Source organism: Alosa alosa, chromosome 8 (genome assembly GCF_017589495.1).
Source record: "Alosa alosa isolate M-15738 ecotype Scorff River chromosome 8, AALO_Geno_1.1, whole genome shotgun sequence".
Classification (NCBI taxonomy): domain Eukaryota; kingdom Metazoa; phylum Chordata; class Actinopteri; order Clupeiformes; family Clupeidae; genus Alosa; species Alosa alosa.
The window spans coordinates 24,884,399-24,907,452 of NC_063196.1; the positions used below are offsets into that span (position 1 = coordinate 24,884,399).

Here is a 23,054-nt window from a genome sequence, read left to right on the forward strand (position 1 = left end):
GCCAAAACGGTGTTTGATAATAAATTCAGGACCATTTTAAAAAGAACGCAAAAGGCAGTTTATACATGCTTATTACGTCTTTCACCATGTTCCATATTTTAGCAATGCGAGGGCAAGATGTTATATTACAGTGCTTGCTAAGGACTTGATGGCCGGACCCCCCCCCCCCCCAACTGTTGATGAGCTGGGCAGTCTCAAAGATCAACCCTCATGAGGACTTAACAGAGGCTGTCAAATGGGCAAAACAAAGGTCACATACTAATCCAGCACAGGAGAAACCCAATTAGCGCTTGCTCTAAAGAGCCAAAAGTCTACACTGATAAATACAGACGTAGGTTATCAGGACCCAATAAACCTATACTTTTGTGTGAAATAGAGAATCACAGGATATAAAATGCACAAAAGATTCCATCCTTGCACAATCACAATTTAAATATGTTTAACAAAATATAAATACAAAAAAAAACAAAAAAAAAAAACAATTGAGAGATTTATAATATATTTTAATGAGTGCAAAGAACAAAATACAAAGTAGTGCCTCTAATTTATATGAAAATCACTAAACAAACCCGAGTCTCCATTTATACGACTTTCCCAAAAATACTGTCCTTTTGGCATCTTCTGCTCTCTGATTTCAGCTCATCTGGAAAGGCTTCCTGCTGCCTGAGCCCTCTGGCTGCATATGAACTCATGCATGCACTATATGCAGTGCTATGAGTGAGTCATTTTTGATGACTCACACGGAGCAGAGCTCTCACACAATTCACACTAAATCTACAAGCAGGATGTAATAACTCATCCTTTTCCCTTATTGCAGTTTCTTATGAGATATATGACACTTTTGCAAATATCTCTTTATCATTGCTTATGAGGATAAATAAAAATAGCTGGAGGCAGTAAGAAGATGGGGTGAATCAGATTAAGTTTCATTTACATTTCACTAGTTAGCCCCTATACTGTTTATGAGTATACAGATACACCAAGCCTGCAAAACAAAGAAACTCACGCTCTGGGGATTAAACTTGCTGAAGAGCTGAGGTTTGTTTCTCACCTGGACAGTGTTAGTGGACGAGTGACCACAGTTGCACGTCCCTGGGAAGGGGACGTGGAAGAAGAGGAGGAGGGGAGAGAGAGAGGAAGGCCTGCTTCCGCATCGCACCGCCTTGGAAAGGGTGACTAAGTGCGCCCCTTCAGGAGACAATAACAATCAGTCTGTCATCACTGTTAGAGGCAGCAGCACAGCCAACAGCAGAGAAGAGAAGCATTCAGTTGCAGAGGAGGGAAGATAACAGAAGAGGCTGAAGATCTTATACAAAAAGGTGCAACACCTGTTACGAGACAATTGGAAAAGTCTTGTCCAAGGGGCGCTTTGGCTTGCTTTTTTTCAGTACAGTATATTACAGTTAGATTAAATATTATTTCTTGTTATTACTTTTGCATTGAAGTCATAGTCTTGAGGCACATATTTGGTGTATGCCGCTCCTGTCAGTAGATTAGAATACATGGACTGAAACACAAATGTGCCATACTACTGGTATATTCCATAATACAAGTCTTATCATATTGTGAGGTGTTTAACAGAGTTTTCTTAGGCCATATGATGACATATCAACTCCAAAGACCAATAAATATGCTGTATGTTTACATTTCACAAGTATATACTGTAACACTTAAATGTAAAACATTAAAATACACAAGGCCTGTATGATTATAAATAGTTGCCAAAGTTTTTAGTGGCTAATGTACTGCTTGCATCCTTCTAATAATTCCACCTCCACATGAGATCATTCTTAGTGCTTGGACAAGAAAAAAACTCCTTCCTCCTCATCAGAGGCATTGCACCTTTGCGTGCATTTCCATGCACAGGACTGAATTCAGATGTGTTTTTAAAAAAAAAAAAAAAAAAAAAAACACCATGAGCAGAGCGGATCACATCTTAAAGTATTGTGATGATTATTCACATTAAACAGTGAGATTGACTCTGGATGAAAGATCTCCCTTAGAATGCTATGAAAGTCCAGCACACAGTTGCAGTTCTGTATCTAGAACTTTCTTGTCAATTTTAACTGTAACTGTGAATCACAATCCTTGAGCTTTTATAGAGTAATTGATTAATGCAGACATTAATATATCACAAATATCAATTTTATTCTAATATGTCACAGCCCTCTTCTTGTTAAATCTCTTGTCTCAGCCCAAGTAATCTTTCTTTTCACAAATATATGTAGGTCTGTGAATTTTGAAATCAAATGTTTCATATTCCTAATGGGTTCTTGGTCCTCCAACTTCACTTACAAATGAGGCTTAACCTCATATGTTGTAGAACATTATATCTAATGACAGATCATCTCTATAAGGAGTGGAAAATACAATATTTCAATATTATTATCTATAATATTCAAATGAAATACACTAAGTGCAATATGTACATTCATTGACATAGCTTTCAAATTGTGGTCACTGTTTCCTTAGTGACTTGTACTTGGTGTGAGTTAGATGTCCAAAGGACAAAGAACGGACATTCTTATGCTGGCTTTGAATAAACAGTAAAAAAGAAGAGTTCAGGTTATTTTAACTTTATTTTTTTCACGACTAGGTCAAATCTGTTGTCCGTTTACCAAGCGTACATTCACAAATCCACAAGTGAAGGTATTATAACATTTCAATACTGAACACATACTTTACACTATTTTAAAGCAATTCAGTCCTTTGATTTGCCTTAAAGTACAAATGCATATATGCACTGTTTCGGCATTTCATGGTATTTCACTATTATATTTATTTATACTTAATAATATTTCTTATATATTAACTCACTCCACAGTTTGGGTTGCTGAACACAAACATGAATGGTTTCATACAGCAATATTCAAATAACTTAAAGGTAGCTGCACATTAATGATAGAAAAGATCACTTCCATTGGATCAAGAATACTTCACAGAGTATGGTTTCACTTGTTGTAGAAGCGTATAAGAGCTTCTGTTGTGACTATGGTGCTAATGTGTTGCCTTGTGAAGTTGAAAAAGTACATCCATGCACTGTCACCAGAGGAAAGTTAAGGAGGCCCAAGGAATCCAGGAATACTGCCATAGGACTGAGAGAGCAGATACAAATGCTATCCTTTCATTTCTTACATTTTCTTACTGCTTAAAATCGTATGGGTTATAAACGACATATTTTAAGGCTCACAGGATAACCACAAACTGGACTGAACAACATTTAAAGGGCTATATTTCTTCATCCTTTCCAGGAAAGTCATTTTCTGGTTTAAATAATGTTTTCACATAAAAAAAAAATACTTCATACTTTCTCGCCAATTTGCTGATTCTCAAGGGAGCTTTCTCAAAACAAAGCAAACCTCTCCGGAGCAAACGGTTTCTTTCGGGACGTGGAACGTGGAAAATTTTGGCAGCTATCCAGTCCGAAACATGGGCTGTCTTTGTTTGTTTGTTTGACCGGCGCCCAGTGTTAAGGAAAAGCGCTCAGTTTAAACCAGAGTCGCGTTTTAAAAACGTCGGCCCCTCGGTGGGCCTGCCCACCGCTGACCCCTGCCGGGCGGGGGGTGAGGTGGTGGAGGGGCGGGTCCATTGTGGTAGCTGTATGAAAGGATAAAATCACACATTTGCATTCGGGTGGTCCGCTGTACCTGTCAATCAGCGTGTGTCAAAAGTAGCCTTGATACCTCACATAAAACACAGTACATGTTACCAACTACACTGCAGTCAGGGTGACTATTCATTTCTAATCAATTCAATTGTTTTAAATAATGATTCATGCACTACACTTTTCAGTACCAGTGTCTAGTTTTCATTAGTTCATAGTTCATAGTTTCATAGTTTAATCCTTATTTATTTCTGTTCCCCCCCCCTACCCAATTAACCTTACTTCTTGCCCTTTTGATCCAGTCTCAGTCAAAGCACTGCAACATGACAGGGGGGAGTAAAGAAAGAAGCAGAGCCATCTGTGCACATGTTGGAAGCAGGGAAGGGGAGAGGAGAGGAGAGATGCCGCATGGCGTCTTACCCTCGTGGGTGGAAGTGTCGGGGGGGGCCTGGGGGACCACTGTGGCCTCGAGGTGGAGGCGGCCGACCGCGAAAACAAGGGGGTCCATGAAGCGGGTGAGGAGGGGGACCATGTCTGTCAGTACACAGGGAGGATTAGGAAGATATTTGCATAAAGGAACTTGATAACTTTTTAGGGAATAAGCTTACTTGCCATCTGCCCCCCCGAGTTAGATAAGAGGGTATACAGCATACCCTTCTTTTCTCTACGGGTGCATCAACTCAGTCTGACACCGTTAGCCTAGCCTGTTAGCCTAGCCCGTTAGCCTAGCTTGGCATAATTCACTGGAAGTGGGTCAAACCAGTTAGCCTGTAGCCTCCTCTTAGCTATAGGTGTGTTCCTTTAAAGTCAGACGCGGTGTCTGAGACACCCCCACACTGGTGGAGGTAGAGTAGGTCCCAGCATGTGCTGCAGTAATTGAAAACTTTACAGACCTTACAAGCTTACAAAGCTGCAACCTTGTTCCCCTGATAATGTAACATTGTAACATTGACAGATTTCCTGATCTCAAATCATTTACAAGGTATGGAAATGTTCTTCTCTGTCCCTTGAATGACACAAACATTAGTGTTGAAGAGTTTGGTTCCAAAATGCTGTATCTCCGTTTTATCTCCGTATATCTCCATTATATCTCTGTATATCTCCGCAGTTGTGGTGTTTTGAATTTCCCCTTGGGGATCAAAAATCAAAAGTATCTATCTATCTATCTATCTATCTATCTAGATAAATCAAATAACAATACCCGAATACAGTTCTACTGAAATTACTTGGAAAACATAATGTAAAAAAAAAAAATATTTATTAAAATTCATTACAATGGTGAATATAGCGTTTTAGAACGAAACTCTTCAATTTTTTTGGAGCTCGCCATCCTGGACCTGGAGAAGTTCTCCTACTGTACCTGAGCATGGGGTGATAAGGTCTCAGGTGTAATGGAGGGGGGGGAGGGGGCGGGGGACCCAGACCTCTTGGGCCCCCTCTCATACCCCCCCTGCCTCTGAAGTCTGTATACGGCCGCATCCTTCCCATCCCCCTTCTAGGGACAGACAAAAACTTGTGTCAAAACAACGAAGGAAGTGAGAAGCTGTGGCTGCAGTGTGCAAAACAAGACAGAAAGGATGAAACGTATTGGCCATTAGAGGGTGGAAAGAGGAGGTGTGCAGCGTTTCTTGGTGTTTTATGCCCCAACGTTGTCTTCAAGGCAGCGCTGCCTGGAAGGCACTAGGGTTAGGCAGGGGTTAAGGTTAGGGTTAGGGTTGGAGTTAGGTTTAGGATTAGGTTCCTTTAAACGAGAATTCCGGTGTGATATTGACCTAAAGTGTGTTGAAACAGTACCAGTTGCTGCTACTGGAAGGAACTGGAATCCATGCATTTCTATGGAATTATTTTTGGAATCTGATCCCTTATCATACCTGTTCATTCGTACTCGTCGCTCGACTTATCGTGACTAAATTCAAGATGGCAGTGAACGGTAAACTTACTCAAGGTACTGTCTGTATAAATCGTCTTGTAAATAAACTACCAGTGCTTTTTCAAAGTTCTCAATGTCTCGTTTTAAATGTCAAGGCCCTCGGAGTGTACCAATGAAGTATGGAGCTACTTTGAGCCTCGTAAATGGTGTAAAACAGTGAATTATTTGCTAGGCCGATGCCCGAGGCACCCCCATCGAAAAACTGTTGGTAGCATCGGCTAACTAGCGCCAGATTTCTGAGTGCAGGGGACAAGCCGAGATGAGCTATGAGACATACGTTCACACTCGGTATCATGTTTCAACACACTTTAGGTCAATATCACACCGGAATTCTCCTTTAAGTCAGCGGTGGCAGCGCTGCCTGGAAGACGACGTTGGGGGCATAAAACACCATCGAGCGTGTGCGGCAGGGTGTACCTCATGGGCCCAAATCCATTCATCAAACCCTCGTGTCCTCGACCCCTGCCCCGCCCATGGAGTCCAAACGCCTTCATCATGCCACGCCCACCGCGGCCCATTCGGCCACCACGTCCACGACCTTTCACCCCGCGGTCTCTGTGAAATAACAAATGTATTGGACTTGTGTAGGGCTACTAGACTGTTCTGAAGATTTTGAACATTATGATATATATAGCATATATATATATAACATTATAACATCATAATATATATATATATATATATATATATATATATATATAAAGCATATATTACATATCACATAAAATCCATATTGTATTTCATATATCATAACGCATAGGACTCTGAAATAGTGTATGAAACACTTTTATGTCAAACCTGTTTTTCGTCTCATGTGCAGTTTTCTCTGTGGGAGCAGCTGGGATGTCTGTTTGCTCCTTCACTTGTTCTATTTCCACGTCCATCGGTACACAAATGCACATGTACACAGTGGCGTAGATGCCTTAGGTCTGACTAACTGTGCTTTACTAAATGTTTTCTTCAGAAATGGAGAAAGCATACAAAATACATTTTATTATATGCTTCACGTTTTATTTAGGTTTTCAGTCAAGGCCTTCACCAAAGAGCAGAAATACTATTGTCAAATCGCAAAGCACTTTGATTGCACCAAAACATCAAATTATTACCATTTCAAATGCACACTGACACCGTTGACAGAGAACTGGGGTCAAATACACAGATTTCCTTGTTTCACAACATTTTTTTTCATGTCTTTGTTTCAGTTAGGTGCACTTCAGGGGCAGATCATGCATTTTGTTGAAATTGTGGACTGGAAAATGTATATACTGTACATATAGGCTAATAAGAATGCTGGAATGTGTATACATAATAAGAATGCTGGAACGTATACATATATAGGCTAATAAGAATGCTGAAATGTATACACATACAGTATAGGCTAATAAGAATGCTGGAATGTGTATACATATAGGCTAATAAGAATGCTGAAATGTATACACATACAGTATAGGCTAATAAGAATGCTGGAATGTGTATACATATCGGCTAATAAGAATGCTGGAATGTATACACATACAGTATAGGCTAATAAGAATGCTGGAATGTGTATACATATCGGCTAATAAGAATGCTGGAATGTATACACATACAGTATGGGCTAATAAGAATGCTGAAATGTATACACATACAGTATAGGCTAATAAGAATGCTGGAATGTGTATACATATCGGCTAATAAGAATGCTGGAATGGAGGAGGAAGTAGATGATGTCGTGCTCTTAGATGAGGGGCGGGGCGGCAGAGGGGAATCAGGTGAAGCGATAAAGGCAATCAAAATGACATCAGTGTGCATGCAAAAACACACACACACTTAAACAGCATACAAACACAGGCTCCCGCTCGCTTCTCTCTCTCACACACACACACACACACACACACACAGAATTATCTGTAAACACTGACTCTGACTGGAGGGGGAAATACAAATGAAGCATCCTGAGGGAGGTAATCAAGCATGAGAGGAAGAAATGCCAGCACGGATCTCGGTTAGAAAAAAAATCTGTATCATTTTCCTGCTGCCTTTTACGCTGGATGTATATGTTTAATTATGCCTTTTGATTGGTTAAACTATACACCGTGCTTATAACAAGTTTATGCAGTTGAACTTTTCATCAACCCCACTGCCTGAATCATCTCACCAAACTAGTATTTAGAGAGATTCAAAAGTCAGAAAATTAATTATGCAATGTACAGAGGATTATGTTGAGTCCACAGCCATCAACTCAAGAGTTCAGTAGACTATGCAATTTTGAAAACAGAACAGTTAATACCAACTATTGTCTTATGTTGGTATGTCTGAGAACAAATGGATAGAGCAGTTGTGGGCTGACTGAGATTCATGACATCCAGGTTTAGCAAGTACTCAAAGGAGCTTATTCAAAGCCGACTTACATAGCGAGTGACACCGGTGTAAATGTATGCAAGGACTGCTATACTTGCCAGCCCTCAGCAGACCGTTTGGAATGAGAAAGGACCTCAAGGAGTGGGGCGCACAGCTGAGAAGCTCTCAACACGAGATCACACTTCGCCAAAATATAAAATGGTCCCACTGGAGGGGCAAAGAAAAAAATATTGCTTCCCCTTAATATATGCAAGGAATAGTGATGTTTTGTAGGTCACCAAGTTTTGTAGACTTTGGTAGACAGGGTTAATTCTACGAAATGAACGCTGAGTATGTGCCAGGGACGCAGGCCGTCCATTAATATTGATATTACGGAGGATCAACCCATCTGTTGATTTGTGCTCTGGTTTGTTTTATGGATACCTTAAAATATATTTATTTTCTTAGAAAGCCGTTCTTTGATACAGAAAGATGATAATAAAAAATGAAATGTAAACATTCAATCATAATTAACCGTGGTCTCATTTTATACTAGACCTGTAGCCTAGTCGAGTGTAGGCTATTCCTTCCAGTGTTTCTTCAGCGCGTCGACATTTACTGACATGGCTAAAACGTTACAGGTAGAACAGTGAAATGGCATAGGATACTACGGGAAAATAAAAATTGTTGCCACCGCTCTAATGTTGCGACTACGAGACTGGAAAGTAGCTACCGTTGGAACAGATGTCGTGATTTGAAGTAACGGAACTTAAGTATTTCGCTGAGGAGATATTCCAACAGAAATGGAACGCTCATAAACGCGTAAAAGCGCCTTTTATGTTATGGTATGGAGCGTTAAAATAGTCTGGAATGGAATGCCTTGGCATTTCAGTCGACCATATTTGAAGTAATATAGTGTACAGGGATACTGATTAGATAGAAGTCACAGTGTCTGCGCACACCTCTCACATGTAGGTTAATAAAAAAAATCAAATTCTATCAATGTCATCCTTGCGGTTGACAAAAACAGCACTCCAACCTAGTACAAAATAGCGAACGGTAAATATGATCAATCTTACCTTGGGGTGCAGAGGGGACAGCGTTTAAAAAATGACAAAACCGTTGCAAATTTGCCTGTTCTATAAAACTTATGAGGTTATAAACATTATATAAAAGAAAAAATATTTACCCTCTCGATTAAAATGCTTTGAAATGGCGGCGTGTGCCGACCAATACATCCAGCTCAGATGTCTTTGTCAAGAATACATTGTCGCAAGGGTCACGCCCACAGGAAACTAAGTCGGGATGCGGTTGGCTACGGGCAGATGTCGTAATGGCCACAATGTGATTGTGGCATTGTTATTGGTGGCATAAACGCACTGCTTTTGAATCCATGTTTGGAATTATTTCAATCCACAGGCTGGGTGACTGGAGTACGCGCAAACTGAACAGTCTATTCTTGCAAAATAAAAAACTTCGTTGTCTCGGAATGAAGGCACATACAGTATGTGGTATGTTTTGACAGGTGCGTGTCAAAATTCCTTTTTACATTGAAGACACCAAATGGTCGCTTTTAAAAGTAATATTTTTATTAACACTAAACAATCCACTAAATCAATCACAAAATAGTCTACGGAAGACTGACACATCTTCAAGTGCCAAATAACATTAAAACATTATTATTTACATCAGGTGAGGGATGATATTCAGCAAAACAAATTTATACAACATTGAATTATCATCCCATCCTTTACCACAACAACAATAAAGAAAATACGACAAATCCATTGCATAAAGATAATTTGACAACTGGACGTCATTACAACGTCAAATCATTCCAAGCATTGCCAGAGGTCACCAGAGCGCACGACATGACGCATGATTTATGATATCCCAAAGTTCTATTAAATAACATACAGTTGCTTCTGGGTGTTTCCATGGTAAAGCAGATGACCTCCAAAGAGATTACGAATGGTTGAGAATATCTGAAAGTTCCTTTATGTACTCAATCGTGTACTTCAGTGTCTGGATTTTAGTTAGCGGCTGACCTCTACGGCTATAATCAGGTGGCAGATAGTCACGGAGGTGATGCAAAGCCTCTGCCAAACTTCTCATTCGCATCTTCTCCCTCTCACTTGCCTTGACGCGCCTTTTTGTCGACATCTTGGATTTTGATGTTTTCTGTGGCGTGCGCTGAACTGGACTGTGTCCCAACAGCGTGTAGGGGAAATTGGCGAAATGTTGGTCTCCACCGGCACTCCCAGGCATCTCCGGAGAAGAGCACATCGAATCAAGTGATGATTCCGGTGACGAGGCACAATGTACGGTCCGCTGTCCACTTACGAACGCGCCGTCTCCGTTCTTCCATTCCCACTGCTTGAGTAATTTAACCGTAAGGTCGTCCAAATGCTCTTCCATCATGACCGGAGTATTCGGCTGACTGTCCATGGCGTTCTCAATCAGCGGCTCATCTAATCGAACACAGAAAGCCAGAAGTCTATATACTGCTGCGACCCTCCGGCGATTTATGAGTTCACAGGTACGGCAACAGTTCAAAGAAAAGTTAAGTGCCAAACAGCGACCTTTCGAAGGCCGTCGTTCGTTGACACCAATGTGCGAATGAGACGCAATAGACTACTAATGTGTAAAAGAAAGAAAAATAATTGGATTCCCTTTTGTGGGAAATCACTCTTTAAGTCAGTCTGGCCACAATTATCAGTTTGATGCGACCAGAGACAAAAGACAGACGTTGCACCTGGTAGTTTAGCATCTCTGAGATAACAAGCCGCATGTGTCAGGACCCAGTCCATAACATGTGTATTACACGTAGTAAGCACGCATAAGTTATTAAGCATCATTAAACACCAAACTCATCTTTAAAATATTTGCCAAATAAGGTAGGTTATATACTTTACTCTTGCACCTTTACTTCATTCTTGAAAAACAAAACCGTTTTGATTTATATATTTTTTTTACACAGGGCATTTGCAATGACCTTATTTTAAAACATTTCCTTTAATAATTACAAGTTAAATAAGCCCCCTGTGAATTTGTAGAAGAAGAGTGTCAAAACTCACTGAACTGAACTCACAAAACTGAAGATGACCTTGAAGCTCTGCAGTGTTAAACAGGTAGTAGGTTCCTCCTCATAAGATGCAGCTGTCATGTTTCTGCGTGAACAAACACCCTTTCATGTTTGCAGAAGGTGTGCAACAAGCCACTAATGATCAAGGGCTACCAACACCAGTTGCCATAAACCCCAGCAGAGGCTGTGATACCACCACCACCACCCTAATCTCCACCTCCACTTCCAAGAGGAAACATTGTAGACATTCACATCATTTAGGCTGCTGGAGCAGCTGCTGCTCCCAACTGCTGCCCATGCTTGAGAATGAGCACGGGTTCAGAACAGGCCTGATCCATGTATTCATCACCATGGGTGGCCATGCTCTTGACAAGGCAAATTCACACTTTGTGATTTAAGTTCACTTAAGGAGGGGTAGGTTCACTTAAATCACAAGTATAGATGCCCTTAAATATTATATGGAAATTAAAGAACATCCAAAGTCCACCACTGCACATGAAACAAAGCTTTAATTTTACATGATTAAAAAAAAAAAATCACTTCACAGTGCTACACCTAAAAAGACTACGCACAGTATTTCCAATGCAGTATTTTGGTGCTTACTTCACAAACTTCAGTTTGAGTCTTTGGGCAAGGGGCAGGGGGCTTTCGATGGAGATGACGGAGTCGTCGTTTGCACTCGGAGCAGCACAAAGCGGAGAGGCCGGAGCTGAGAGGCACAAGTCGATCACCTCCACCTCAGCTCTCCGGCTCCTCTGCTGCACACGCTCAGAGAGTGATACGCCTGGGATCTCCTCTGACCTGGGATCAGTCACGCTCAAAGGCTTTTGCTGGGGAGCAGAAGCTGTCTTGGCAGCAGCAGGGATATGGTTGTGAACCGTGGGGTGAGTGGGCTTTGATTTGGCTTTGTTGGCCTTGTTCCACCGCTGCCCTCTCTGGTTCTCCACATCGCTGTCGTCGCTCGAGTACACCGGACCGACGCAGACGCTCGGCTTCGAGACCTTTCGAGGCTTGGGGTCAGGCCCTTTCGGTTGCTTTCTGCTGGTCAGATCATCGCTGTTGGTCTGCTGCAACAGAGCAGGGGCATACTCTTTATTTGTCCTCACAAATTTGTACTTGGCGGATGCGTTTGTGCTTCCCACATTCGGTTGTTTCGCTTTGTGTGTCGTAGTGGAAGTTGTGACAGCTTTTAGTGTTGAGATTTCAGAGTTGCAACCACTGGCAGCTTTGTGAGATAAATAAAGCTGTGCTGGCTTTTTACTCTGAGCCTGAGACTGTGTTAAAACTGATCGACTTTTCTCAGTTCCTGAATGACCAGTGTCAGCTTTTGAATGTCCAGTGACCGCTATGGAATCAGCTCTCTCTAGGGGAATGGGGTGGGCCTCTGATGATTCATCTGTTGTCAGGTTAACACATTCATTCCGCACGCTGCAAGAACTTAGAGATTTTAGAGCGTTCCTCATAAGGAGTCTTTCCCGTAGTGAACAGGGTTCATTTTCAGGCAAGAGTTCAGTTCTGTTTGACGCAGGACCATCCTGTGACCCCGAGTCCGAGACCAATCCTACCATACCTGACCCCAAAGCCTCTGTGTCCACACGCTCTGCCGATTCCTGATCGATCTTGCTGCTCGACCCTGCCTGGGACGGGGACGTCGTGAATGACCAGGCCTCCCAGTCAATATCACTCAGATGCAGCTTGTCCAGCAGGGTGGGTGTAGATAAGGACGTCACAGCCGGGGATGCTGGTCCAGGAAGAGGGGACGACAGTGGCTTCTCGGCGTTAGGCTTCACGTCCAGTTGATTACCGGTGTCCTCTTTCTTGGTGCCATCTTGATTTCCCTCAGTGCAGGAGGGGTCCTCTGGGCGTTCCTCAGCCGGTCTGGCGGGCGCAGCTGTGGTGTGGCTCGTAGTGCTCTCCGTTGGGGTGTTCTTCAGTGACATCCGAGCCAGAAGATCAGACACGTCGTCATCGCAGACATCTGGAGATTTCTCTTTCTTACTCCTCGGCTTCTTCTCTGTAAGACAAACCAAGAACACCCACCCACTTTTCAATGTCCATTTTCCCATTTTGGATATGTGAATTAGCTATTACAGATCCTTATAATAGAGATAATGAGTTATTTGGATATGTGAATTAGCTATTACAGATCCTTATAATAGAGATGAGTTATTTTAGAAAACACCTCTTACAAGGATGTTAACCAGATATTGGACGTATATTTAGATAGTTAAGGAAATGCTTTGTGTTTTTGTGTGTGTGTGTGTGTGTGTGTCCACCAACGTGTGACTAACAAGTGTTGTTGTGTCTTGTGGTGTTGTGGATGGTTGGTGAGAGAGAGAGAGTGGGGGGTGTCGCAGAAGGCCCAATCTGAAGGCTACAGACAGGAGCTCCTGTGCAACACCTCTTGGTTTATCAAAGCCTTTCACGTGAGGGAGAAGGGCTGCCAGTGACAAAACCTGCCTTTTGAAGTGTCAGGGGGCACTAACGAAAAACCCCTCAGTGTGTTACACTGCTCACCCGCTGTTTTGATGAGGTTAAATGGCGAGAGTTTTGTATAGTACACTGTAGTGGCTTTTCAGAGTTTTTTCAGTTTTTCTTATAAATGTATAGGGAAATATAAACACAACCATAAGCTGAAGGGGGAGTGAAAAACATACTTTTGTTTTTATTTTCCACTGCTTCCTCCTTCTGCTTAATATAGAGGTCCACAATGTCTGGATATGCCAGACTGAACAGCGCCTCCTCTTCCACAGTTCTCACCACATCCTGGTCCTCAGTTTCTTGGCCATCAGGGAATGCATAGTGCTCTGTGAAGTATATGGATCAAATTTAACTCCATATTTAACTACAACATACAATTTATATTACCGGTAATAATATTACAAGCCAATAACTAGCCTGCTGTGGGATTTTGAGATATGTGGCACCCCTAACAGTTTTTTTCAGCCACAAAACATAACAAAACATGAAACACAGACCATATTTAAGTTTAATTCATAATAATTAAATTGATCAGTTTAATAATGGTCACCAACACACATGACAAATAAAAGTGCACATAGAACACATAAGCATACGTCTTAACATAAGCACACGACAACTTGCAGACTTTCTTTACGATCATTAGTCTCACTCCACTGACTCTGTGGTTCAGACTGCACTCACACACACACTAAGCTATCGGACAGGGTCGCATTTCCCAAAACCATAGTTGCTAACTAAGCTATGGTTTTGGGAAACTCACCCCTGGCTGAGATGGGCCAACAGCCCTGGTGGCCACAGGAAGCAGCTTTAGCACCTTTAGCACCCAATATGCGCCTGTTCTCCCACCTCAGTCCCCAGACCCAACCTGACCTCACAACAAGACACTAACAGGCTGTGGAGTGACAACCTGCCACTTTTACAAGGCTGACCAACACAGCGAGGACCCAAGAGTGTCAAATGACCAGAGTGATGGATTATCAACTCAAAGACATCACATGACTGAATCAACATTTGGACAGTACTGGCATTTCTCTTACCTGGCTTCTTCCATATGACTTCAAAGCAGGAGATTCCATTTCTTACTCTTGGCTTGTATATCCTAAAGGAGAGATAACAGGATTTATGAGATATGGCCAAATGGGTTTTGTATATGTATATTAAAATAATTGACAGGAAAAAAACATAAAATGTATCTGTTTCTTTCTTCAACCAACAATAGGCGAAAAATAATATCGTTGCAGTTAATACTTTTCATTCAAATGTCAGTTATGTCTAAAGGCCTTTTCACTCCAAGAACAATAACTATAACCATAACGATAAAAGCATTCACACTGAACAACGATAAATAAAGTCTCTCCTTGTGTTAATGAATGTGAAGGTTAAAATTCTATGGGTTCTTCTGATTGGCTATTAGCTTTTTAATCATTCTGAAAGTTATAGTTATCGTTCTTGGTGTGAATGGGCCTTAATGCATAGCATACACTGACACTGCTTTGAACCAAAGGCCTACACACCCAACGGGCTGTATCTGACTCAGGGTGTCTCTGCCATGCCTCTTGTTCACCAGCTCTGTGTACGTCATCAACGTCAACACCTTCTCACTGGTGTAGTGCTTTGGCCATTCCATTTTGTCAAGGGCAAAATTCTGGAAATTTGGGACAAAGTAGAAAACTTCTTAATTAGTAAAATACTTTAAATTTTAAAAACACATCTTATGGAAATAATACACACACACACACAGACACACATATACAGCTCTGGAAAAAATTTAGATACCACTGCACATTTTTCTGATATCATCCTACGGTTGCTGAGTGAAATTCAAATGAGTTGACATTCATATTCAAATTTGCAGTGGTCTCTTAATTTTGAATATGACCGTCAACTCATTTGAATGTCACTCTGCAACCATAGGGTGGTATCAAAAAAATGTGCAGTGGTCTCTCAATTTTTTCCAGAGCTGTATACATACATACATACATACATACATACATACATACTGTACATACACAATATACATTCAATGTATAATGTTTTCATAAACAGTACCTGCATGGACAAAAGGTTAGGTTTTCTTTTTCTGAGAGGCTGAATTGGTTTATCCTTGTTCACCAGAAATTCCTCAATAATCTGGAATACAGAATCAATTACATTCATGTTTCTTTTAGTCATTTATTTTTGTTTGTTTTATTTTAACACATAGGTAGATAACATACAGCATTACTGTAAGAAACATCCTCACCTCAGTAAAAGGGAACCTTTCACATGCCAAAGTTTTCCTTCAAGGACCAATAAAAGAGGTTTATCAGGAAATACCATGACTTGCCAAACATCATTCAATGTATCAAAAAACAGCCTTTGAACAACATCTGAGAGAAGTATGAGACCTCCAAAGCCAGTCATTCAATATGTGACTTTTGGCCCAAATTGTCCGGCCCCACTACATACTTCCTGACAGTGGTCTCGGTAGCGTTGGCCTGGCGTAGCCGTTCAGAGCGATGCCAGTCACACGGGCACAGCACAGCGTAGTCCTGTGGCTCGCAGAAGTGGTTGCTGTCACACAGGGTACAGCCACTACGCTCATGAGCCTTGGCTGAACCTGGAGAAGCATAACAAGACATAAACAAATAATACAACAAATAAACAAGCAAAAAAAGACAAAGAAAGAAATTATTGTTGCACCATAAAATGAATGAGAGAAATGAAAAAGAAAATGCAACAAAAGTGTCAATTTCTGCAATGCATTGCGTGGCTTTCTCTAAAGCCATTGCTAATAGGGTAAGACCTCTACCATTCCAAGTAAGAATTACATGTATTAATATGAGGTGAATCAGGTAAGCTTGGTGCAAAATCCCAAAAGAGAGATGTTGAGCTGAGAGGAACTATGACTTTTTTAAAGACGAAATGCACTACGTTAGTTAATAGACCATGCCTTCATGCTGTCTAGACGAGCATCCATTATCAGCTCAGAGGAGTGTGTTCTGTTCCAAGGCCTGACTTCGAGCCTGCTTGTAAATTCGGGCCTCGCTGATAAGCAAAGTAACCTGCAAGGCTCCAAGGCAACGCAGGCACCCACGTCTAGCGTGTAGGTGGCGACATCAGATCCTCCTGTGAAATGGTCTTAATCAAGAAAGTGGTGTCTAAAGCCCCTGATCCATGAACATCCCCCCGTAACTCGACACCTCGGGCAGACTCTCTCACCTGGATGGTGACAAACGTTGCAGTGGGGGACTTTCTTAACGGCCATCTCCTGGGCCTGCACACCAGCAGCTGCCCACTCCCTGAACCTGAGAGAGGACACACACACACACACAGACACAGATCTTTTACACCACATTTTAAAAAGCTGTGGGCAACCTTTGGGAATTAACTCTGTGGCATATTGTTAATATAAGATTATTAGGGAACTTAATTCACTGGGAAATATGAAGCCCCCAATGTCAGCATTCTTTCAAATCCCATTGAGCTTACAACTGAAAACATTACAATTCTTACTTCTGCAGAAGACTTTTTCCGTTCAGGCTCTGTATCAACTTCAGGGCCAGTTCCTTTCCAACTCCAGGAACACCCTTTTAAAAACAGAAAACCTTAGTTCATCAATTTCTCTTCAACGTGTTATAAAAGCTTTGTATTCTAAAATCCTCTGTGGCAAGTTCTCAGCGGTTGCCCTCCTAACTTGGGGGGAAATACCTTAGGGATGTAGTCACAACCAAGCAGCATCGCAAAGCCTACAAGGGTCTCCCGAGAGAGATGGAGCTCCTCTTGCACTTTTGACATTTTATAACAGTCCACCTGGGGATCCTACAGTGGAACAAATGGGACAAACAAGACAACACTGAAACTGGGTAGATCATTACATTGCTGTCCCGATGGTACACTTCACTGGTGTCATCAAGTTTTTCAAGTACAGCGGGGAAAATAAGTATCGAACACGTCAACATTTTTAGCCTATACTTCCAGTGAGGCTATTTGCATGAAATTTTCACCAGACATTAGTATTAACTTAGGTAATCCGCACATATAAAATCCAAACATTAATGTCGATAACTAGACTTATGAGTAAAAAAGTGAAATGCCACAGGAAAAAAGTATTTAACACGTCTACTGAAATTTCTTAAATACTTTGTGGAAAAGCCTTTATTTGTAATGAGAGCTTCAAGGCATTTCCTGTATGACGAAACTAATCAGTCGCAGTATTCAGGTGTGATTTTGGCCCATTCTTTCAAACAGATAATCTTTTAATATTGAAGATTCCAGGGGTCCCTTTCTCCTTTCTCTGAAACCAATTGAGAGTTTCCTTTGCTGGATGCTTTGGATCATTGTCCTGCTGGAAGGGCTAGCCATAGCTTGAATTTCCTCTGGGGATCAATTAAGTATCTATCTATCTATCTATCTATCTATCTATGTCTCATCCTCATCGTCCTGGTGGATGGCAAGATTCTCCCAGAAAAATGGCTCCATTCATTCCTTCAACTGTATGAAGTCTGCCAGTACCATGAGATGAAAAACAGCCCCACACCGTGATGCCTCCACCTCCAAACCTCACTGTTGGTATGGTATTTTTATGGTGATGCACAGTGCCATTTCTCCTCCAAATATGGTGTGTAGTATGACATCCAAAAAGTTACATTTTGCTCTCGCCTGACCAGAATACATTCTCTCAGTATTTCATAGGCTTGTCCAAATGTTGCGTAGCAAACTTTCAACGAGCTTCAACATGTTTTTCTTCAGTAATAGAGTCATGCGGGGTGAGCGTGCATAGAGGCCATGGTGGTGGAGTGCATTACCTATGATTTTCTCTGTAACAAGTGAACCTGCTGCCTCCAAGTCTTTCTGGAGCTTTCTCCGAGTGGTCCTTGGCTCTTAGGCTACACTTCTGACTATCCTTCTGACTTCCTGGTCAGAAATCTTGTGAGGAGATCCTGTACATGGCCGATTGATGATGCAGTGATGTTCCTTCCACTTGCAGATAATGGCTCCAATACTGCTTACTGGATGATTCTGAAGTTTTGAAATGCATCCGTAACCAGTTCTATTGATATGTTTTGCAACAATAAGGTTGCAAAGATCTTGGGAGAGCTCTTGGTAACGAAAAACCATTTTATAGCTCATCAATATGTACAGTGATGGCCAAGTGTTGGCACCCATGCTAAAGTTGACTAAAAAGAGAAATATAAAATCATCTTTTGGAAATTGATCTTAATGCCTTAAGTGAAAAATGAGGAAATATCTAACCTTTAAGGACACCAAAGCCATCACTGTACTAACCCAGCTTATATTAATTTGCACAGATAAGAGAGATAATTACTCTCTAACTACGTATAGATTCCAGCTCGTTCCTTGCCATTCCTTGCCTTTGTGAACAATACTTTTTCCCTGTGCCATTCCACTTTTTTACTCATAACTTTACTTATGGACATTAATGTTTTAATTTTTTATTATGTGTGGATAACCTAAGTTAATGCTTCTGGAGAAAATGTAATGCAAATAGCCTCACTGGAAGTATACTTACTGAAAAAAAATGTTGACGTGTTCAATACTTATTTTCCCCGCTATATAAGTATATATACTCTTTTGATCCCGTGAGGGAAATTTGGTCTCTGCATTTATCCCAATCCGTGAATTAGTGAACACACAGTAAGGTGAAGCACACCCTAACCCGGAGCAGTAAGCTGCCTGCTACAGCAGCACTCAGGGAGCAGTGAGGGGTTAGGCGCTTTGCTCAAGGGCACTTCAGCCGTGGATGTGGGGATGGGAGAGCAGTGCTCAACCACTTCCCCCGCCCACATTTTTCCTACTGGGTTGGGGATCAAACCGGCAACCCTTTGGTTACAAGCCTGAAGCCCTAACCAGTAGGCCACGGCTGCCCCAAAATAAGATTTCTGTTCATTCAAATGACTGTTGTAGGGATACCACTAGGGACTACTTGGCTAGGGAAAATCTGAAAAAAGGGGACAATACTTTCAACTTGATAACCAGCAAAAACTACTGCATAAGTAAGGGTGATTCCTGTGTAGTGGATGGAGTATCGACATATAAATGTTGTTATACGCATACCCAACTTAAACATATAATTTATACTAATAACAATGTAGATAAAAAGATTGTTCCCTGTTTAATAAACTAAATCAAGTTAATGTCATACCTCATAAGAAAAGACAAATATACAAGGTGTTAATTCTGACCTTAGTGTTCATATTGAAGTTCTTATAAACGGTCTGAGCGCCGTACAGGAAGGCGTCTCCATCATTGGTGATGCAGCCATCCACAAAGCCATGCAGATCCAGGAAGGCACACATGGCCTCTGCCTCCCCGGCAGCGGTCACCCACGGCACACCCAGACAATCCAGCATCTCACCGCACTGGGCAGGACACCCAAGACAGGGGAGAAAAGGTTTTGTCAGAAAGTTGTTGTTTTTTTAGGTGTAGGGGCACAGAACTATGCGGCCAGTTGATTACAAAAATACAGCATTTTTTACGTTTTGCTTGAGCAACAGTGTACAATAGGTGGACATAAGAAGACAGAGTCCGGTATCTATCCACATAAGGAACTTGGGGGTCAGAATTAACAGACTTATCAAAAGAAGCCTGATTATATGTTTTTGTTTTTAGTCCTTGTAGTGTGGAATTAAATTAGGTCTTCTGACTGAACGTAGGCTACTTCATTTGTGACATGTCACGCATAACATAGAGCAACATAAAGCCCCCACCCTTACACTGAACAAAGTCAATCTACACTGTTCTGCTTATCTACCTCATGTATATTTCAATCTTACAATTACAATATTGTTATTAATATATTACCATTGCACTGAACTGCCGTGCACTATAATTATATTTAAATTTGAACTTACTATATAATGAATGGTACAAAATACTGACCAATGATTTCAGAGCAGCCACTACAACAAAATTCCCTGATATTCCATGACTTAGCACCAAAAATGATAAAACTCCCTGACTTTCCATGTCTGGAATTTAAATCTCATGTTATTCCAGAAATTCCATGACCCGTGGGAGCCCTGGTTATAACATAATGTAATTTAAACACTAAAATAGCTGAATGCCTATCTGCTAATCTAGAAGGCAAGGCCAGTGACCATCCTGGAGTGGAACTTGGAACTAACCTCTCTGAGAACGGCATTAAAGCGCCCCCTGCTGGTGCTCTTAGCTGCTGCTGGTTTGGGAGCTTTCTTTTGAAATCCTCCGAACCGCATCTCTGTTCTTTTGCTCATGGTATCTGCCTTGAGTTTGGGAGCTTCTCCTTCCATTACAAAAACGAGCTTCACACCCATCAGGGTGAGAGACGAGACTCGGAAAAACAAATTCCTGAAGAAGAGATGTCCACATGGTAATAGTTACTTTGTGTTTTCAGTGCCTATATTCGGCCTATTTGTGAAGTGGGCCATTCTATGAGATGGGTGCCTTTTTCACTAGCCTATACAATTTTCATCAAAAGTAAACTTATTTTCAATCTATCCAACCATTAAATACACAACCACCCTCAAAAATACGGAGGCGATTTTACATTAAAATATAATTAATTAAAATATAATAAATGTGACAGGGTGGTACATTTCATGATAACATGGCTCTAATTATCCAATAACGGTCAAGTTATTGACTTAAAATTCATGCCTTCAATTAAAATATTTTGTTTTTAGATGTAGGGTAAATGTCATGTCGGTCATCCCGGACACATGGAAATGGCCATGCACTTATGAAAATTGGTTAACCATAGTGTGAGAATAGTATATTCTTGTAGCCTACACATTTCAACAAAAAAAACCTTAGAATAGAATAACCCAAGTAGGCTACTTTAATATTTGAATAGATGAATAGATTAGATGAATGCCTCCAGATCTATGGTAGGCTATTCTTATTATAATGTATCAAAGCTGTTGTGAAATTATCAGTTTGGGTTACGTGAAAGGTTCTTACCGAAGGTGTGGTTTGTGGACTTTGCCCATCATCGCTTGGACTTGTTGTGCCTCGCAGACCCACAAACTGAGGTCCACTGCTAGGGTCTTTCCAGTGAGGCTGTACAATGGTACAGACTCTCGTGCTGGTTCCAGGATGGACCATAACTCCGTAACACCCATTTCTTTTCTTTAGTGGCACAAGCGTCAAGGACAACAAACCTAAACAAACATTGCGAAACCGTCAACTTTATTGACAAGACCTCATCATCATCACAGATATACAGATAATACGTCTATGACTTCTTTAATGTCTGTCATTCTAGTCGTCCTCCAAAGTCTCTAGTGCTAGCAGCTAACGTTACACAACACAGACACACACACCGTAGTAGTAGTAGTAGTAGTACTAACTACTAGCTAACCTCAGCTAACATTAGTTTTCTTTTCCAGTGAACTGGTCCGTTTTGCATCTAAAGACTAGTGTCAGGTTGGTATCTGTTGTGATCTACGTTATGTTACACAATACGAAAACAAAACGTTACAGTAGATTATTTAAGCGTGACTATGCAAAGCAGACTACCTTCATTTCAAATCCACCGCCGATTGTGTGTGAGTAAACAATAACGTTGAGACAAAGCAACTAGTGGGCACTATAGCGCCCTCTACGATTTGGAGTAGTAGGCTACGCACGCTTCAAGGCCAAGGCCATATCAGGTCATATCACCTTCAACCTCGTAATTACAGTTTTTTCTGAATGCTTAAACACATTTTATGTAACTATGGCTTTTTTTGCAAAACTCTACACACAAATGGCAAAACCACTCACTGAGTTCGCAAAACTAAAAGCACAAACACTGCTTTGCACTCAGTTTGCAATTTTGTAACACACACTTTGCACAACTGTAGGCACAATGGCTATTATTTACACTATTTTGCCAACTCTCTGGCACACTTTCTCATGTGAAAACTGTTTTAGATAATTAGTTCACTTTGCAATCAGCCTAAGCACTATAAATAAGCCACAGGTAATGTACAATGGGTACGATGGAGTGAGCAGGAAGAGTGAGAAGAGAAAAAAACAGTCTACATGTGGGGATATTGTCATGTCAGGCCTGGATACGTCATTCCAGAATATATTTTTCCCGGTGCCTTGGACTAGGACATTGCATGTGATGTAGACAGAATTTTGAGAGAGACGACCCGATGTAGACTGATTTGTTTTGTCTCAGTGAAATGCTACTACTTGTGTTTGTTTTGATGTGTGTAAATAAACACTACAGTAATACTTGAAGTTGGGATCCCTGTATGTTTACAGAACTATGACAAAAGTATGACCTCAAACTGACATAGTCTACCTTGTGCACAGAGAAAGCAAAAAAACCAGATGTGTTTTTATTCATACCATCAGTGTGTTGTTGGCACATTGTGTGCTTACTATTGTGATGGCTTGTGTTTACTGTTAGAATCACGAAAACACCATTTTTCACGAAGGTGTGAAGACTTAAGCAAGGTGTGTTAGCTTTTGCAAGAGAACTACAATGTTTTGCTGATTGGGTGAGAGGTTTTGCCATTTGTGTGTAGAGTTTTGCAAAAAAAGCCATAGTTACAAAAAATGTGCTGGAATGACGTATCCAGGCCTGACATGACAATATCCCCACATGTAGACTGATTTTTTTGTCTGTTTTTTTCTCTTCTCACTCTTCCTGCTCACTC

The 23,054-nt window shown here is 41.1% G+C and overlaps 3 protein-coding genes across 9 annotated transcripts; all 3 read right to left on the reverse strand.

Moving 5' to 3' along the window:
- Window positions 1–519: 519 nt before the first annotated feature.
- Window positions 520–9,137, reverse strand: si:ch211-51e12.7 (uncharacterized protein LOC336335 homolog). 6 transcript variants are annotated; one of them, XM_048251373.1, is made up of 7 exons: window positions 8,933–9,130; window positions 7,973–8,081; window positions 6,333–6,492; window positions 5,952–6,089; window positions 4,965–5,099; window positions 4,025–4,138; window positions 520–1,188 (listed from the first exon to the last, which is right to left on the reverse strand). In XM_048251373.1, exons 3-7 carry the CDS (start codon window positions 6,434–6,436, stop codon window positions 1,062–1,064), a joined length of 618 nt encoding a protein of 205 aa, XP_048107330.1. In that variant the 5' UTR covers window positions 6,437–6,492; window positions 7,973–8,081; window positions 8,933–9,130; the 3' UTR covers window positions 520–1,061. The 6 variants fall into 6 exon arrangements, with proteins under 6 accessions (XP_048107330.1, XP_048107328.1, XP_048107333.1 ...); XM_048251371.1 differs by having other exon boundaries at window positions 7,925–8,081; XM_048251376.1 differs by having other exon boundaries at window positions 520–3,597; window positions 7,925–8,081; window positions 8,933–9,128.
- Window positions 9,138–9,458: 321 nt separating this feature from the next.
- Window positions 9,459–10,423, reverse strand: msgn1 (mesogenin 1). The gene has a single exon (XM_048251014.1). It carries the CDS (start codon window positions 10,299–10,301, stop codon window positions 9,819–9,821), a length of 483 nt encoding a protein of 160 aa, XP_048106971.1. The 5' UTR covers window positions 10,302–10,423; the 3' UTR covers window positions 9,459–9,818.
- Window positions 10,424–11,435: 1,012 nt separating this feature from the next.
- On the reverse strand, window positions 11,436–21,977 carry LOC125299384 (flap endonuclease GEN homolog 1). Of its 2 annotated transcripts, none has more exons than XM_048250637.1 (14): window positions 21,922–21,977; window positions 21,364–21,563; window positions 20,550–20,751; window positions 19,608–19,784; window positions 17,113–17,223; window positions 16,918–16,991; window positions 16,624–16,709; window positions 15,871–16,021; window positions 15,665–15,701; window positions 15,472–15,552; window positions 14,937–15,067; window positions 14,460–14,521; window positions 13,596–13,745; window positions 11,436–12,952 (listed from the first exon to the last, which is right to left on the reverse strand). In XM_048250637.1, the coding sequence occupies exons 2-14, from the start codon at window positions 21,522–21,524 to the stop codon at window positions 11,538–11,540; spliced, it is 2,838 nt and encodes a 945-aa protein (XP_048106594.1). In that variant the 5' UTR covers window positions 21,525–21,563; window positions 21,922–21,977; the 3' UTR covers window positions 11,436–11,537. The 2 variants fall into 2 exon arrangements, with proteins under 2 accessions (XP_048106594.1, XP_048106595.1); XM_048250638.1 differs by lacking the exon at window positions 21,922–21,977 and adding an exon at window positions 21,764–21,842.
- Between the last annotated feature and the right edge of the window lie 1,077 nt (window positions 21,978–23,054).